The sequence below is a fragment of the Colletotrichum higginsianum genome, chromosome 2 (genome assembly GCF_001672515.1).
Source record: "Colletotrichum higginsianum IMI 349063 chromosome 2, whole genome shotgun sequence".
Taxonomy (NCBI): domain Eukaryota; kingdom Fungi; phylum Ascomycota; class Sordariomycetes; order Glomerellales; family Glomerellaceae; genus Colletotrichum; species Colletotrichum higginsianum.
Window position 1 is genome coordinate 1,798,438 of NC_030955.1, and position 15,709 is coordinate 1,814,146.

Sequence of the window (15,709 nt, forward strand, 5' to 3'; positions counted from 1 at the left end):
CCGTTCTTCGGGCGTACGTCCTCCTCTTGGAAAAAGGGGGCAATGTCATGAGGAATACGTGGGCCGCTACGGTGATATTGACATGGGCGTAATTGAGGCCGCGGAATTGATGGTGGTCTTCGGGCGAGGTTCATGGCAGTACGGATCGATACCAGAGATTTCTAATCATGTTAAAATGGTTATGGTCGTCTCTTCCTCTCCCGTTTTGTTTTCCTCGCAACTCTCTCCAGTTCTTCTCATCATCTCAATATCTCCCTGTCGCCTCAGCTGTCAAGCCTCTCTGGGTAATCGCCCTATCTTTAATACGCCTCCGGCATCCCACCTCCTTGCTCGCCGTTGGCTCCCAAGTTTCAACGGCCACTCTGTGCGAGGGAACGTTCCCCTTTAATACCCCGTACCGCGAACCGCCTGAACCTTACCCACCCATTGATCGGCAGTCTCACCCCCTTAACAGACTTTCCAACATGTTCTCCAAGATCGTCGGTCTCCTCTACTCGGCCTGTGCGGTCAGCGCGGCCACCCTGCCTACCGTGGTCTTCACCCCAGGCGCCTGGCACGGCCCGCAGTCGTTCGACCTTGTTCGCGCCGGGCTGACCCTCAAGGGCTACGAGTCCGAGGCTATCACGCTGCCCTCGGTCGGCGCGGAGCCCGCCACCGTCGGCCTCGAGGAGGACGCCGCCGTGCTGCGGTCCACCATCGAGACTCTCGCCGACGCCGGCAAAGAGGTCGTCGTCGTCGTCCACTCGTACGGCGGCATGGTTGGCGCCAACGCCGTCGAGGGACTAGGGTACTTGCAGCGCGCCGCCAACGGCCAGGCCGGCGGCATCATCATGCTTGTGTACCTGAGCGCGTTTGCTGCGCCCAACGCGACCAGTTTGCTGGATATGCTGAGCGGAGAGTATCTGCCTTGGATGAGAGCCGACGTAAGTTTTGTCACAAACTACCCTTCATGTCGTGGCCCAAACCCCCTGGTCTGGCACACGACCCCGTCAGGAGATCCAACCGCCCAACGATGAACAACATAATCTTGAACAGAACCAACCCGCTGACACACATAACTCATAGGGCGACAAGGTCTACGCCGACACGCCGGAGACGATCTTCTATGCCGACGTCGATCCGATCCTCCGGGCCAAGGCGATCGCAGAGCTCAGCTGGCAGTCGGCTCGCGTCTTCTCCGACCCGGCGACATACGAGCCCTGGAACGACGGCATCGAGGTCATGTACTTTCACTGCGAGCAGGACCAGGCCATACCCCTGGCGACGCAGGAGGCCATGGCCGCGCAGTTCCCCGCAGGGTACACGACCTTCTACGCCAACTCGTCGCACTCACCCTTCTTGTCTCACCCGGACCTGGTCGTCGAGGGCGTCGAGCTCGCCGTCAAGGTCGGTCAGGAGAAGATTGCCGTGTAATGGGTGTTGGGAAGAGAGAAATAGGATGGCGTTTCGTCACTTGACGGTCGTCCAGGCGAGAGGAGTCGGACGAATTCAGCAGAATAATCCAATGGAGACCGCCCGCTAGGTATCAAGAGAACAATCAAGAAGAACGATGCTTACCGTGATTCCACACCAGGGCGAGAAATGCCTCTGTATTGTTCGAGGGTCAAGCTTTCAACGGCCTCCTTGATGAACAATGAATCCGAATGCGCGGAAGTTGACCGCAGACAATCCCCGTCCGCATGGCAATAGCCGTATTGAACGTGTGTACGAAAGTACAGGGGTCTCCGATCACCTAGGTAGTATTGCAAATGCAACGCGGCAGAAAACCTAGCGTTTAATTGGCCTGCCGGGACTTGTCTGACATACTACCGGGCGGAACAGAGATAACAATCCGAAGCAGGACAGCCCCCATCAAGCCGGCACGAGAATGCGCAGGCCACCCACGTGCTATAGACCATCTGTCGCCCACTCAAAAGAGACATTCGGAGTCTGTGAGGAAGGAAAAAGAAGATTGTGCAGCCCGCGGACCGCTTGGCATTCGGGCCTGCATCTCAAGACCCTTGGCCTGCTCGGAGAATGTCCCAGTGGGAGAGGGTCTTGAGAGATGCTCTTGAAGTGGGTTCAGGAGGACATGGGGGGTTGCAAAAGAAGTGGAACGTTCCAAATCAACTTTTCATTTGGAAAACTTTTGCAATCGTGGGGAGCCAGAGACCTTTACGCTCAACCTCGAACATTGGCTGATGGATGGTTGGATGCACGGATGTAGTTGAAGTAAAGTATTAACGCCCGTCCGGTTGGAGTGTGTCGGTAGTTGAAAGGCGATCTTGGCTCGGCGCATGGGGGAGGTTTAACCTGTTTAATGCCGAAATAGCGTAGAAAAAGAAATGTTCGCCGACTGTATGTGTGTGTTTGCTCGGTTTGTGTGTGTGGCGCCGGAGGATTGTCCTAAGCATCGCCGCAACCAATTTTCAAACAATGTTCCATGCCTTCCTCTTTCGCTCCCTTTCCCCCTTGGTAGTCTCCATATTCCTTCCTTTTTCGGAGGGGACCGGGCCCGCCCCGGCCAGCATGGGACCGTCTCCATTTATTAGCCAGCAATCAATTTGACCGCCTGTCGACAGATGGCTGACGGGGCCCGGGACAATAGACGGTGCGATCGGGCTGCAATGCGTGCCGTATCGTCCGTGCTCTCGGCCACCATTCGGCTTGTCGTATTGTAAGGAATGTTCTGTTCAACTCTAGCGCTAGTCGGACAGAACAACTACGGCCCATGCTCCGCTGTTGTGTAGTCTCGATTTCCGATCCTTCACCGTCGCCTCAGCAAACCCCATTTACAGCCGTCGTTGAGGCCCGCATAGGCCATGGCTAGCGCTGCTGGACCCCGGCGAGGGCACATGGCCATCGGAGTTTACGCTACCTAGGTGCCCTGTAACCGTCCTGTCAATAGATATTTAAAATTTGACAGGACGATCGCGTTCCACCGCAAGGGGGCCGGTCCTGTGTTGCTCCTTAGTTGGGCCTTGGCCCTCGCCCCCGCCTTCCCCCAAGTTCCACGAGCGGTTTCTTCTGCAGATTGTAGCGATCAGATTCGACTTGTTGAGCAGATTTTTACCTTGCAAATTGCTATCACAAGAACAACACCCTGGTATCCGCGGTATCGACAACGTTTGTCCTTCTCATTCATCGAGCCTCGGACGCGTTTTCCACGTGGGCGATGGTTATGAACGAGAGCGAAAGCAACTGACGACCTGTCCATGATCATATGATCGGTTTTAATGCAGGCGAATGGTTTGACGGTCGAGAGCTACCGGTACTGTTCGGAAGCTGTTTGGATTGAGAAGCGGCCCTCGGCACCTAGCTCCCGTCCCTCGCCGGCTCATCCGCAGCATGTAAATTTTCCGTCGCTGCTCCCCTCAAATGCCGCAGGGCTGTTGACTCTCGAGGCAGTCTACATGACGCGGCGACCAAAACGGGTGTCATTGGGAGTGTGCACTAAGGTACGTGGCCATGGCTGTCCTTTTTAATGTCGAGCAGGTATGCGATATAGAGAAGAAAAAAACCAGCAGAAAGTAGAGTATAAGTGCTACGCCCAGCATGGAAAGCAGTGTATGGCTTATGTGGTAATGAGAAGCGCAGTATCATGAAAGCTTCCAAGACCATAACCAACTTATTGGCCAACTTTGCTTTGACCTCCAAGATATCGGATATGCCATTTTCATTGTAACACGGATGCAGCACACTGTGAATGCAATTAGAGTGTGTACGAATGCTGCGCTTCCCGAACATATCGGGGACCAGGGAAATAGCCCTCGCCCCCACCTGCACGAACGATGATCTCCATTTCCATAATCGCCGAAGAGCCGCTCACGAGTCACGACTCTCAGGACCGGCGAGGATGGCAAGGCTCGCTTGGCACCACGCGCTCGCTCTCGCTTGGTCAACTCCGGGGAAACGCAGGACATGTAACGATGTCCATGCCCGAATTGGGGCTTCGGGGAAATGGCAACTTGCGGGCGCTGCGGATGGTTCATCCCCGGGCGAGGTAGCGTTTGGTCAAGGGTTTCCCGATGCAAAGGAGGCCGCAGGGAAACCACAACAACTGGAGGTGAAACGTTGTACACTTGGACGGGGCATGGGCTGATGATCTCATAGTGTACGAGGATCAGGCCCAGCTATCAAGAAGCCGGATGGCCCCAGCAATCATGATTCTCACAAATCAATTTTACAGTTCGCATGGGACAAGGTACCGTCCGACTTTGACTAACACGAGGCTCATTATTCTCCATCTTTGGTGTCGTTTCTCATCGAGATATTACTATACACTCTTTATTCATGCCCTAGGACACCGTTAAAATGCCACAGAAAAAAAGAAGATTCTGCACCCTCTCTTCAATTCGCCAGCCCATGCGTGATAAGAGAGAAGTCCAGCCACGTCCATGCCTTGTCGGGTCCTTCCAGCGGCCGCTCGCACGTGCAAAAGACAATCGTCTGCCTCATTCTGGTATATAAGGCCCGCCCGGTCTCGTACCGACGGGTTAAAAAAGTTCGTCAGGAAAATAGGTAGGTACAAAAAGGACCGTGCTACGCTCTAATGGCGCAGTAACAGCCCGGGAAAATCGAAGGGGTATCGGGTGCGTGACGCCGCATCATGTGATGGAAGTCAGGAAGGGACTGAGCATCAACTCGTCCGCACTTGGGCGCAGGTTGTGGTCCATCTCGAACGTCTGGGCAAGAAATGTCTTTGCTTCGTCGGATGCGTGATCCGGGATCGTGGGCGCGGCCTTGCCACCGCCAATCTTAAAGATGGCTTGCAGCTGACTGCAGTCGGGGTAAGGGTGGGTGCCCGTCATCATCTCGACAACCAGGCATCCCAACGACCAAATGTCGGCCTTGCGGGTGTAGGAAGTCTGCTTGACGACTTCGGGGGCCATCCAGAATACGGACCCCTGTAGTGAAGGGCGGTGCTTGTTGTTGTTCGCCCCCGAGAGTATGTTGGTGGCCTCGAGCTTCTTGGAAATCCCGAAATCGGAAATCTTGATGGTTCCCTTGTTGTCGACAAGAATGTTGGCGCCCTTGATGTCTCTGTGGATGATTTCGCGGTCGTGCAGATACGATAGACCCGTGAGGATCTGGCGTACGAAGCTGCGGACGAGGGGCTCGGGCAGGGCACCGTATGAGTTGAGCATGGTTTGCACCGAGCCACCGGGGACGTACTCGAGGAAAATGTTGAGGTACTCGGACGACGAGCTGCAACCGAGATACTGAACAATATTCGGGTGTCGGAGGTCGCGGAGCAGACTGATTTCCCGCTTAAGGGCCTCAATCATGCTCTTCTTACGCGCGTCGTTCTGGCTGTTGGCACCTGGCGCCGGCGCCTCAACCTGCTTGACCGCCAAAAGCTCACCGGTGACAGCGTGAAGTGCTAGGTAGACGCAGCCAAAGGAGCCCTGGCCGATCATGGCTCCTTTCATCCACTTGTCGTCGGACCAAGACTCTCCCGCGAGAAAGCTCTCGAGCTCCTCGTCGGCATCTTCGCCATCCTCGTTTAGTGCCTGCGTAAGATCCTTGAGAGACCCCGACCCGGTGGAGCCGTCGGCATCAAAGTAACTACGTCGAGTGATGTTGCCTTCCGGGTCGGTAACGCTCAGAGCGGCCGCACTAGCGCCATCGGAGCTGTCAGCAAACGACACGTACGACTTGCGGTTCGGCTCCACGGGCGATTCCTCCTGCAACGTGCCAAGTACCGAAGAGGCAACGGAATCACGGAAATGGGCGACACGCAGGCCAGAACGAGCCTTGGGGGCGCTACCAGCATGAAGCCAGCTGTCCGCGATGGTGGGAATGGGCGGAGCGTCTTGGATGCTGGACGCGAAGCTCAGGTTGCTTGCCACGCTCAGACGGCTGTTCACCTTGCTCAAGCGAGTCGATCGTCTCATGGACAAGCGCGCGGTCCGGTCAATCTCCTCTCTGGGGTGGTCGGGGAAGTATGAAGTGAGGTCGGAGGCGATGAGCTCACTGGGAGGGCGCAGACCGCCGAACGACCGCAGAAGGCCCTTATTCCTACGCGGCCCGCCGCTCGATCTGGGGCCGTCGTTGGAGGCGGGACGCTCGAGTTCCTTGGCTGTGTTGTAGACGTTGCGCTCCCGGTCATGGAAGGAAACGGGGGAAAGCGGATGTTGAAGCTCATCGTTCCATCTCTCGCCGAGCAGCTTCTGGACCTTCATTTGGCTCCTCTTGTCGACGGTCTCGAGGGCGCGGCTGTGGTTTTGCTGAGCCTCTTCGATGGCGATGCCCGCAGCTCTTTCGAGCTCAGGCATGCCCGGCTCGCCGGCGGGAACGCGGCGGAGAATCAAGCGGTTCCGCTCGGGGCGCTTCTGGTCCTTGATGATGCGCCAGAGCTCAGTATCGCCGAGGCGACGGCACTGATTGGGGTCGGGCTCAATGCCGGCCAGGACCCAAAAACAGTAGTTCCGCTCGTGGTCCTCCCGCAAGGCAAACTTTCTAAGGGTGACTCGCATGACCTCTTCACACGTGTTGCAGTCGGCGATCTTGACAACTTTTGTGACACCACCAGTGGAAATGACGCGGATGACATCCTGATTCTGCGGTAAGCCAGCCATCAGTGAACCATCCATACTGGAGTTATTCCTGGTATGGGAAGTTACCAATCGGCCGGGTTGGGGGACGGACTGCCCGGCGGTACTCACGTAGCCGGGGCTTTGGCCATACCGCGTGCGCAGGGGTCGGATAGCATCGGATCCGGGGAGGGGCGAGTTGGGACGGGAAGAAGTGCTCTCAAGGGGTATGGTGTCGTATTGTCTCGAGTAGCGTTTGTTCATGGAAGGGGCGGGGGCGGGGCGGGTGGCAGAGGCAGAAGGGCGGGGCGAGCCGCCGGAAGAGGGCGTGAACTGGTCGAGGCCACCAAACGAATCCTGCGGGGTTTGAGGGTTAGTGACGCGGTTCACTGGCAGCGATGCCATCGTGGGAGGGTGAAGGGATGGGGAAGGGATGGGGTCGGGTTGGAATGGGGCGACGAAGTACATACTCTATTCCGTTTCTTCTGGTTGGCATAGGCCTTGGTCCTCAACTTCTTAATGCCGAGGAACAATCGGACGCGATCGCCGACCTTGTCGATGCCCATCTCCTTGAGGACATCCTTGTCGAGCTCAAGGAGATTCTCGCCATTGATATGGTTCTTGCGAAAGAGCTTTTCGTACTCGCCGCACTTGGCGCTCCTGAGGTACTCGCAGACCTTGTCTTCGTCCCAGTTCTTGACGGCGTCGGGGCCGTCGCTCTCGGAAAACTCAGACTCGGTCGGGCTCGCGTAAGCGGTTGTCTGGTTGGGAACGGAAGGGGCACGTCGTGAGGGCGGCACGGAGCCGGCCGAAAGGTTGGGCATCATGGGGTTACCGGAGCCCAGGGGCGGCGCGAAAGCGGTTTTGGGGGCTAGCATTGCCATTTCTTTGAAAATAGTATGAATGGTTCAGGTGAACATTGACTGGGGATCAATGGAATCAATCGGTAGGTTTATCGTATTCGTCGCGGGTGTTGGCGCGGGATCTGTCTCGGCTGTCTCTCCTGGAGCGCGTCGTGGTGGTGGTGTGGTGGTGGTGATTCCGAGAAATAGGTAGAGAGAGAGGATTCGGTGAAGCAGGTGCCCGAGACAGGGAACAAGGCGGCAGGCGGGACGAGACAATTGAGGTGAATGTGAATGGATGCGGAAGAGGCAAGAGAATGATCGAGGCGCTGGTATGTCGATGTCTCTCTCGCTGGTTTCGCCGACGGGAATGTTGAGCCTCTTCTTCACTGCCGGACCGCGAAGGTCTGGTTTCTGGCAGGACACACAGCAGGTGGAATTTGGAGAAGGGCGAAAGTCGTGGGTAGGATTACGGGTAGTCCGGCCGGGTGGGAAAAGAGGAGGGAATAGAAGGGTTAATGATGGATTTTGGGGGTGCAGGGAAGCAAGCGGCAGCGCTAACGACAGGGATGGGGGGCGTGTGTGGTAGAGGGGGTAGGGGGTGAGGGGGGACCGGGGTGACGGAGGAGAAGGGGAGGAGGTGGACAGCCCTCCAGCGAGGGTGCCTACCTCACCTCAACCACGACCACGATTAGCCCCGGGCAACTCAGTGAGCACTGACGCGAAAAAGAGGAGGGCATCAACAAGCTTCCAAGATCAAATGCTTGCTTCCTTTGTGTACAGATGGTGTCGCAACAGCCGATGAAAGAAACCAGACCTGACTAAATCCCAGAGCAAGCACTCGTATGTGTATGTGTGCATCCTCAAGCGGCATCATGTATGTGTATGTGTACGTGTGTATCTCATGTATAAATGATGCATGTGTCACAGCAACCGCAAAAGGCAACGCAACAACTGCGCTGCTGCAAAACACAAGAGGCTGCACAGTCCTCGCGACGGCCCTTTCGTGCGTCTGTTCGCCGGGCTGGTGGAAACTTGGGAGAAATAGCGAAGCTTCCCGATGGGTTTAGGGACACGGGAAAAACTACGACGACGACGACGACGACGACGAGGACGACGACGGGGCGGCCAAAGTAGCATTGTTTGAGGTGTCGCGAGGCTGCGTATGATTCGTCTCTTAGGATAAAATAAAACAAAAAGGCGAAGGAAGTTGCATCGCGTCAAAACCTGTTAATAAGACTCAGGGTGTCTTGTTTCCTCCCTATTGTTCACCCAGCACCCTACCCAAGTATCATCACAACGCAGACGACCTCTGCTATGAAGAAACGATGCTCTTCCCCTTCTCGAGTGAATACAAGATACCAATGCCATCTGCTTAGAAACGGTGTTTGGATTGCAAGGGTCGAGTGATAGCGGCGGCTTCTTGAAACTGGCTCACGCAGGGTCAAGGCCGCAGGTCCCCACCCAAACTTTGGCTCTGCAGCGGCACCACAGAACCTACCTGCCTACCTACCTGTACGATATAGACAGGCAGGGAAAATTGGGGCATAGATACCTTCAGCAAAACAGGAACGCGGCAATGTTTTCTGTACCCGAGGAAATACCTACTGAGCGATGCCATCCACTTTACTCCCGAACATGCAATCTGCCCTTTTCAATGCACTCTCATGCATTCTCCCCAATTACCCAACTGTCCACGAATAATCGTACAGCCAGGGCGTTTGGTTGGACAAGAATGCCCCCGACTCATAAGAAGAAAAGAGCCTTAGTGCCCTCCCCCCAAAACAGCAGCTAAGCATGCATACTATGTACATACATGCATACCTTCGCGGTGAGTTCCTCATGTATAGATAGTGTGTGGTCCAATCACCACATCCGACGTCTCACGATGAGGATTTGCGATTCAGTCTGGAAGCTGGTCTTGCAGCGTGCGACAGTCACGCTGATGGCCGAGCCCCGGTTGTTCTCGAACCAGCCTGTGGCCCCAGCCAGCTCTTTCTTTGGAACAAGTCTGCGAGCTGGCGCCCCGCGATTCATCTGACAGCGCCCACCTGGAAAGAAGACTCACAAAACTTGGTTTAGTATGGATCGTATACTGGCATACTATTACTATTCTTGGCCTCGCTCAGCAAAAGGCCGCCGTCTGCGCGCGCCAGCCCTTTGCCTCGTTCTCTCGCGACAGCCACCTTGCGGCGCGTCTGCTCTGCCGTGCCTGCTTTCCAAATGCCGACAAAGATGGCCGGTCGTCTTTGTTCCACGACGACGGCTCTGGCGACACCCTGGAAGCCACACTCGATGGGCTAGATGCCAAATATACTACGACGAGCACGGCCTCGTTCGCTTGCCGCCAGACTACGGGCACGCAGACGTTCTTTCTTCACTGGTCAACAAGGCCGCTCGCTAATCGTCCGCGAAAGCTGGCATACATGCGGATACCGCGTATCATGAGCCACCATATGGGCCATAGGCCTTGATCCGTCATCCGGCAACACCTTTCGCTTCGCTTCATCCCCGCTGCAATGAGGAGTCGTTGTCGCAACCTGGTCATGTCGACACTGTCAACAAAAATAACAACACCCGCTGCCGCAACCTCTGCACACTGCCCATTTTCGCTCGGATCACGAGAGGGTCTTTGACCCCCCTCTGCTGCATAGGCACCTCCGCCTTCTTCGGACGATAGGCGAAGGTCTTGATGGAGCCAGCCCCTGACGCCGCGATAGGTCTCATGCGCAGGCACAACACACCCTGACAATCTGACCGCAATCACCCGTTTGCTTTTGCCAGGGCGAACCACGAGACGCCGCTAGCTGCTCGCCACTGTCGCTTAATAGCCAAGGAGTCGAGGAGTCGAGAACAACCAACAGTTACCCCAGCAGAGCTCTGATGGAGGATTCGCCAGCGTGGCAGACACCAGCAGCATCGTTCCTTGTCTGCTGGTGATTGGCTCTGGCGCCCTCCCCGAGTCACCCAGGGCTGGATCTGATGAAACCAGTTGTGTCGCACGTCTCAATACCCACTGCGCTCTGCATCTCCCTGGTTTCCCGATGCTGGACGCCAATGGCCCCACCATCCTCTCACTGGTGGCTCACCAGAACCTACCCAAGACTTCTAAGACTTCGAAGACTCCAAAGACTCCTAAGACTCCGAGGCTCACCACAATGCAGTGATGCACCGAGTTTTCGGTTCGTCGCCGTGTGTTGGCTCCATGTGAACCATGGACAGGGTTCCTATTTCGCTAGAAAACCTTTGGGAGGGTTGGCGTCCTCAGATTGATTAACACGACGACGACACCTGTCCAAGCTCATCCACCCTTTCTGCTTGCTACCCCAGAAGTCTGTATGACACACTGCGGAAGGCGCTCACCGTCATTTTCCGCGTCGTGGATCATCCCAGCAATCATTCCGACCTGTCTTTGGGCTTTCTGTTGCCGATTGTAAGAGCCGCCGCCGCCTTGTGACACGCACTCACAGCTTCAATTCCTGTACACGACCATCAAACCATTGCCCGTAATACCTCATGCCGCTGGAAGAATGGAACCAGGCGACTGCCACACAAACAGACATTACTTGCCTTACCCTCTCTCTCTTTCTCTCTCTCACACTCTCTCTGCACCCTTTGACCCATGTGATACGAGATTGACGGTGCTGAACTGCGTCACTAGGACTAGGGAGGGACGGGGTTCGCTTACTTCAAAGATGCTAGTTTCGAAAAGCCGGGCAGCCATTTTGTGCCGTTGCCTCACAGGTACATGCAGCGCAATCTCCTAGTCCTGCACATCACCATCCATCGACCTGTTCCCGCAGCTTTCCCTCGGAGTCGGAGTCTGCGACTGTGGGGTTCTAAAGTCATGCAGAGGAAATGAGTGATATCGCAAATCCGCCACCCACTTCGAAAAACATCAAAGAGACCAGAGAGGAAGGTGAAGTAAGCACCGCGGCACTTGACATCTTGAAAGACGGCTCCTCGAAACCGACGAAATTCCCGGATGGGTCTGTCTTTGAGTGCGCCTCTCACGTTTCAGTCTAGACCGACTCCGACCGGTCGGCTTCTCCCACCCCCCCCTTCTTCTCTCGACAAGCGCCAGATCCGGCCATCTGGTCAGGCTAATGGAGGGGCCAACGTGGCCTGGTCGGAGCGGGCGCCAAACCGCCCTGATTCTTGAAACATGAAACCTTGGAAGATCTGCTTTGCATGCCCAGTGCCCATTGTGTTCCACGATGCCAGTCACCGCTTCAACTGCAGAAGCCATCATCCCAAAGCCGCGCCCTGCAAGTGGAAGATCGGCTTGTGGGAGCTTGTGGCGTTTCTTACTCTTTGCAGCGCCCCGACACCACCAGCCCCTTCCCTTTTCATCGCCCTTCACGCAGCATCACGGACGGCGACCTTTGCCTGACTTCTGCTGCTTGCCTTGCCTTCCCTTATTTTGACTATGATTCCCACACCTGGTCGTCCATGGGGTCGTTCTCCATTCACGAGGATGGAGACGTCGTAGCCGTCCTGCTTATTTCGCTCTGGAGCAGCGTATTTACAGTTCGCGGGACAGGGCCGAAGGCTCGCTAGCGAATACGATGCGGAAATGAATTTTGGCAACCTTCAACGTCGTTTTCCGCCAAGAGGGGAGGGGGGGGAGAGGGATTTCCCTCCAAAAGACCGACTCGTGAAGGTTTCGTTTCGTTTCGTTTCGTCCTCCTCCATCCGAGCTGGGACCATCCAAAAGCGAGTATGTGCAAGCTCCCCCCAAGCTCCGGTGCCTCTCGGCGAACGGCATGGAACGGTTTCCACGACTCGCGAGTCTTCGAAGCATCGGGGGGTTAGAGCTCAAAGTTCGAAGCAAAAGGGATACTTAAGTTGTGATGAACACCTCCCCACGGACTGGGATTGGTGCGGAAACACGATCGAAAGTTTAAAAGCGAAGGGAAAGAAAAGGAACTTTACGTGTGCCGGGGTGGTGCTGGTTTGTGAGTTAGGCAAAAAGTCCGCACGCCGCCGCCCGCTACCGAAGGGTCTGGCGATTCCTAAACAGGATACAGCGGGGGCGGCTTGCTCGGCCTGTCGGGCGGGTCGCCGGTTCTCCGCACAGCTGGCTCTCGGTTGTCGGTGGAGCACACTCCCTCCCGGTATCGACGGAGGTAGGAGCGGAAAGGTTACCCCCCGAGAGAACCTGCGGTGTAGAGACGACATGGCCGTTCCCGACATCGCTGACGGACAAGGCTGTTGCGTAGCATAGCGGGGCTCAAGGTCGTGACTTGCGCTTTCAAATCACCGACATCTCGGGGCTCGGCGGGGCTGGGCCGCTGGCATCGGCAGCCGGCTCTGCGGACCGCGAATGGGGGTTTTTGGCTGTCTCTGAGATCCCTTCCCGAGGGCTTCTTGGACCATCGTTCGGGAGTCCCGGATCAACGATGGTGATAGCACTCGCTTACATGAGCGTGAAACTTTTGTTGTTTTGGGTAAATTCGTCAATGATGCGAAATGGTCAGGTTGCACATTGGGTTGGATTCGTACGGCATGCGGCGAACAGTCACGGTGTCCATGTCTGCATGCCAAAGGATGAAATGACACTCGATCGTTTTCAGATGGCGTATTCGACCCATCCCTCTGATGTCGTAGACTTCAGTCGTAAATCAGATCACGGCGGATTTATGATCCGGCCCTCAGCCGAGCGACTCTGAGGCGGACCAGGGCATCGTACCGTGACTGATGTCATTGCTGATAAGACGCTCCTCGAGAGATATGCGAGGCTGGCATGGGCTGTCTCCTCACCGGTGCATCTGCCCACGTCTTCGCCGATGCCACCTCTTCTTTCCCGCGCAATCTTGCCGTCCGTCGCCTCGAGGGCACAGAATTCGTCCTGGGAGCCATTTTGAAAATTCAGTTACTACAAAGACGCATTCGTACCGAGGTGCAGAGACTCCCATGTACCATACTCGACTCCAAAAATATACGGCCTCCCCAGTATCTGCCTCACTGTCGTACCGCGGTTTGCCGCATATGTACGCGCCCAGATCGACGGAGAGCAGGAAGACTATTGCCATTTATGGCCATCAACAGCAGGAAACCCTTGAGAGTCCGAGGCCGCCAGTGTCTTGGCCGTGGACTCGTGCAAGTCTGATGAAGCCCGCTGGCTTTGGCACGCGCAGTGCCGTTCAGTGAGTGAGTGGTGATGGTGGGTGGAGCTCCTCTCCCTCGTTCCCCGTGCCCCGCGAAAAGAAAGAAAAAAAAACAACCCCCCCTTCTGGAAAGGGCGGGCGCCCGGTCCACCGCCTCTCCGATATCGACACAACGTCAAAAACCACCAACCTTCAACAACAGATATCCCCTCGACCTTGCTACGGATACCGCGGAACAGATTCGTTAAATGAAGTTCTCTACTTCTTCGTATTCAAGACACTACGAGCTATTTTGGAGTAAGCCAGTGTCACACCCTCACAACGCTGGTATCCGGCGGCAACGGAAATAAAGACCCTCCCCCGGCTTGGAGTTCCATTCTCTCCGACCCCGGCTGAAGACTCAGGACTCATCTGCAACTCACCGTTCTTGTCGTCCTGCTGCATAGCAAACAGGCGACCGACACGCCGTATCATTGACCTCGAAAGCCATGAGTGACAAGTCTCAGGTCGACGTGGGAGAGGCCGTTGCTGCGAGCGGCGTCAAGCCGCTGGTGGGCTTCCTGGGCCCCCAGGCCTCGTACACGCATCAGGTATCACGAACCTGAATCCACCGCCTCGCACGGCATGACAGCCAAGGGATCGTCATCTAACACTTTTCTCTCTCTCTTTGCGTCGCAGGCGTCGTTGCAAGCTTTCCCCGAACAGGACTGGGATCTGAAACCCATCGTCACCATCACAGGCAAGTATTCTCACACGAACCCCCCCCCTTCTCCTCCTCGCCATTTTCTCCGTGGTCTGTCATTCTCCGTCCTACTTCCGTCCTCCTACCGCCGTCCTACCGTGCTGAGTTATACTGCCCTCCTGTCTGACATCCGGATTCAGACATCTTCGAGGTCGTACAGGCCGGCGAGGTCGCCTTCGGCGTCGTCCCCGTTGAGAATTCGACCAACGGGTCCGTGCTGTTCACGCTCGACAACTTCGCCGACCGCAACGGTCTGTACCCGGACATCTCGGTGTGCGGCGAGATCTACCTGGACGTGCACCACTTCCTTGTCGGCCACCGCCCGTCCCGCACCCTCGACGACGCTGCCGGCCCTAACGACGGCTCCGGCGCCTGCACCCCGACGGCGTCGGACCCGAACCCGCTCAAGCCCCGGACCAAGCCGCTGTGCAGCCTGAAGCACGTCCAGCGTCTGTACTCCCACCCGCAGGCCTGGGGCCAGTGCGTCGCCTTCCTGCAGACCTACCTTAAGGGCATCGAGGCCATCGATGTGAGCTCCACGAGCCGCGCCGCCGAGCTTGTCGCCGCCGACGAGTCGGGCACCAGCGCCGCCATCTCGAGCGAGATCGCCGCCCGCCTGCACGGCATCGATGTGCTGGCCCGCACCATCGAGGACCGCGAGGACAACACGACGCGCTTCTTCATCATCCGTAACGAGCGTCACCCGCCCGCCAGGATGCCCCGCCACTGCGAACGCAAGAGGGACAGGACCAAGTCCATGGTGTCGTTCACGGTGCCGCACGAGGGGCCCGGTGCGCTGGCCGACGTGCTCGACTGCTTCCGTCGGTACAAGCTCGACCTCACGAGCATCAACAGTAGGCCGAGCCTGACGGCGCCGTTCAACTACGTTTTCTTCGTCGAGTTCCAAGGGCACAGGTCCCAGGACCCGGACGGAAGGGTCAAGGGAGCGCTGGAAGGTGTGGCTCGGGTGGCGGAGAACTGGCGGTGGCTAGGGAGCTGGGAGGACCAGCGATCGTGAGACGCGGTGGGGGGAGGGGGAAGAGGGAAAGAGGAGGAATTAGGGAAGGCCATGGCCCACCGGTTGGGATCTGATGACTCCTATCCTTGGCCTCCCAGGCTCCTCCTATTGCCTCCCTATTTCAGAGGAAACCCCCACGCCCACAAGGACCCTGCCAGCGTCGGGACTCGAGGATGGATGTCGGCGTGGCCAAACCCCAACCGGTCCTGGCGACGGCCGGCAATCTCTGAGAGGGATTTGCTTCCTGGTCTACGATACATCTGGCTACTTTTTGAGAGAGAGGGAGAAAGAGACCGGGAGAGTCGCAGGCTACGAGTGGAGGGGCGGCCGGCGTCGGTAGGTAGGCAAACAAGGGAGTCGATTGGACGGAACAGGCCTGGGCTGGCTGACGACATCGCAGCTATGTCGATTCGAGATAAGAGGTGCACCAGAGGACTCAGGGCTGGGACAAGGAACGTGGGATGGTTCCCCCGTTTTGGCTT

General features: G+C 56.8%; 3 protein-coding genes across 3 annotated transcripts; 2 read left to right on the forward strand and 1 right to left on the reverse strand.

Moving 5' to 3' along the window:
- Positions 1-167: 167 nt before the first annotated feature.
- Positions 168-1,413, forward strand: CH63R_02305 (FAD binding domain-containing protein; the record flags this gene model as incomplete). The annotated part of the gene is made up of 2 exons (XM_018297280.1): positions 168-923; positions 1,066-1,413. The coding sequence occupies 2 exons, from the start codon at positions 168-170 to the stop codon at positions 1,411-1,413; spliced, it is 1,104 nt and encodes a 367-aa protein (XP_018162096.1).
- Positions 1,414-4,586: 3,173 nt separating this feature from the next.
- On the reverse strand, positions 4,587-7,399 carry CH63R_02306 (Mitogen-activated protein kinase kinase kinase; the record flags this gene model as incomplete). The annotated part of the gene is made up of 2 exons (XM_018297281.1): positions 4,587-6,872; positions 6,986-7,399. The coding sequence occupies 2 exons, from the start codon at positions 7,397-7,399 to the stop codon at positions 4,587-4,589; spliced, it is 2,700 nt and encodes an 899-aa protein (XP_018162097.1).
- A 6,556-nt stretch (positions 7,400-13,955) lies between these two features.
- CH63R_02307 (Prephenate dehydratase) lies at positions 13,956-15,227 on the forward strand (the record flags this gene model as incomplete). The annotated part of the gene is made up of 3 exons (XM_018297282.1): positions 13,956-14,057; positions 14,146-14,260; positions 14,350-15,227. 3 exons carry the CDS (start codon positions 13,956-13,958, stop codon positions 15,225-15,227), a joined length of 1,095 nt encoding a protein of 364 aa, XP_018162098.1.
- Positions 15,228-15,709: the final 482 nt, after the last annotated feature.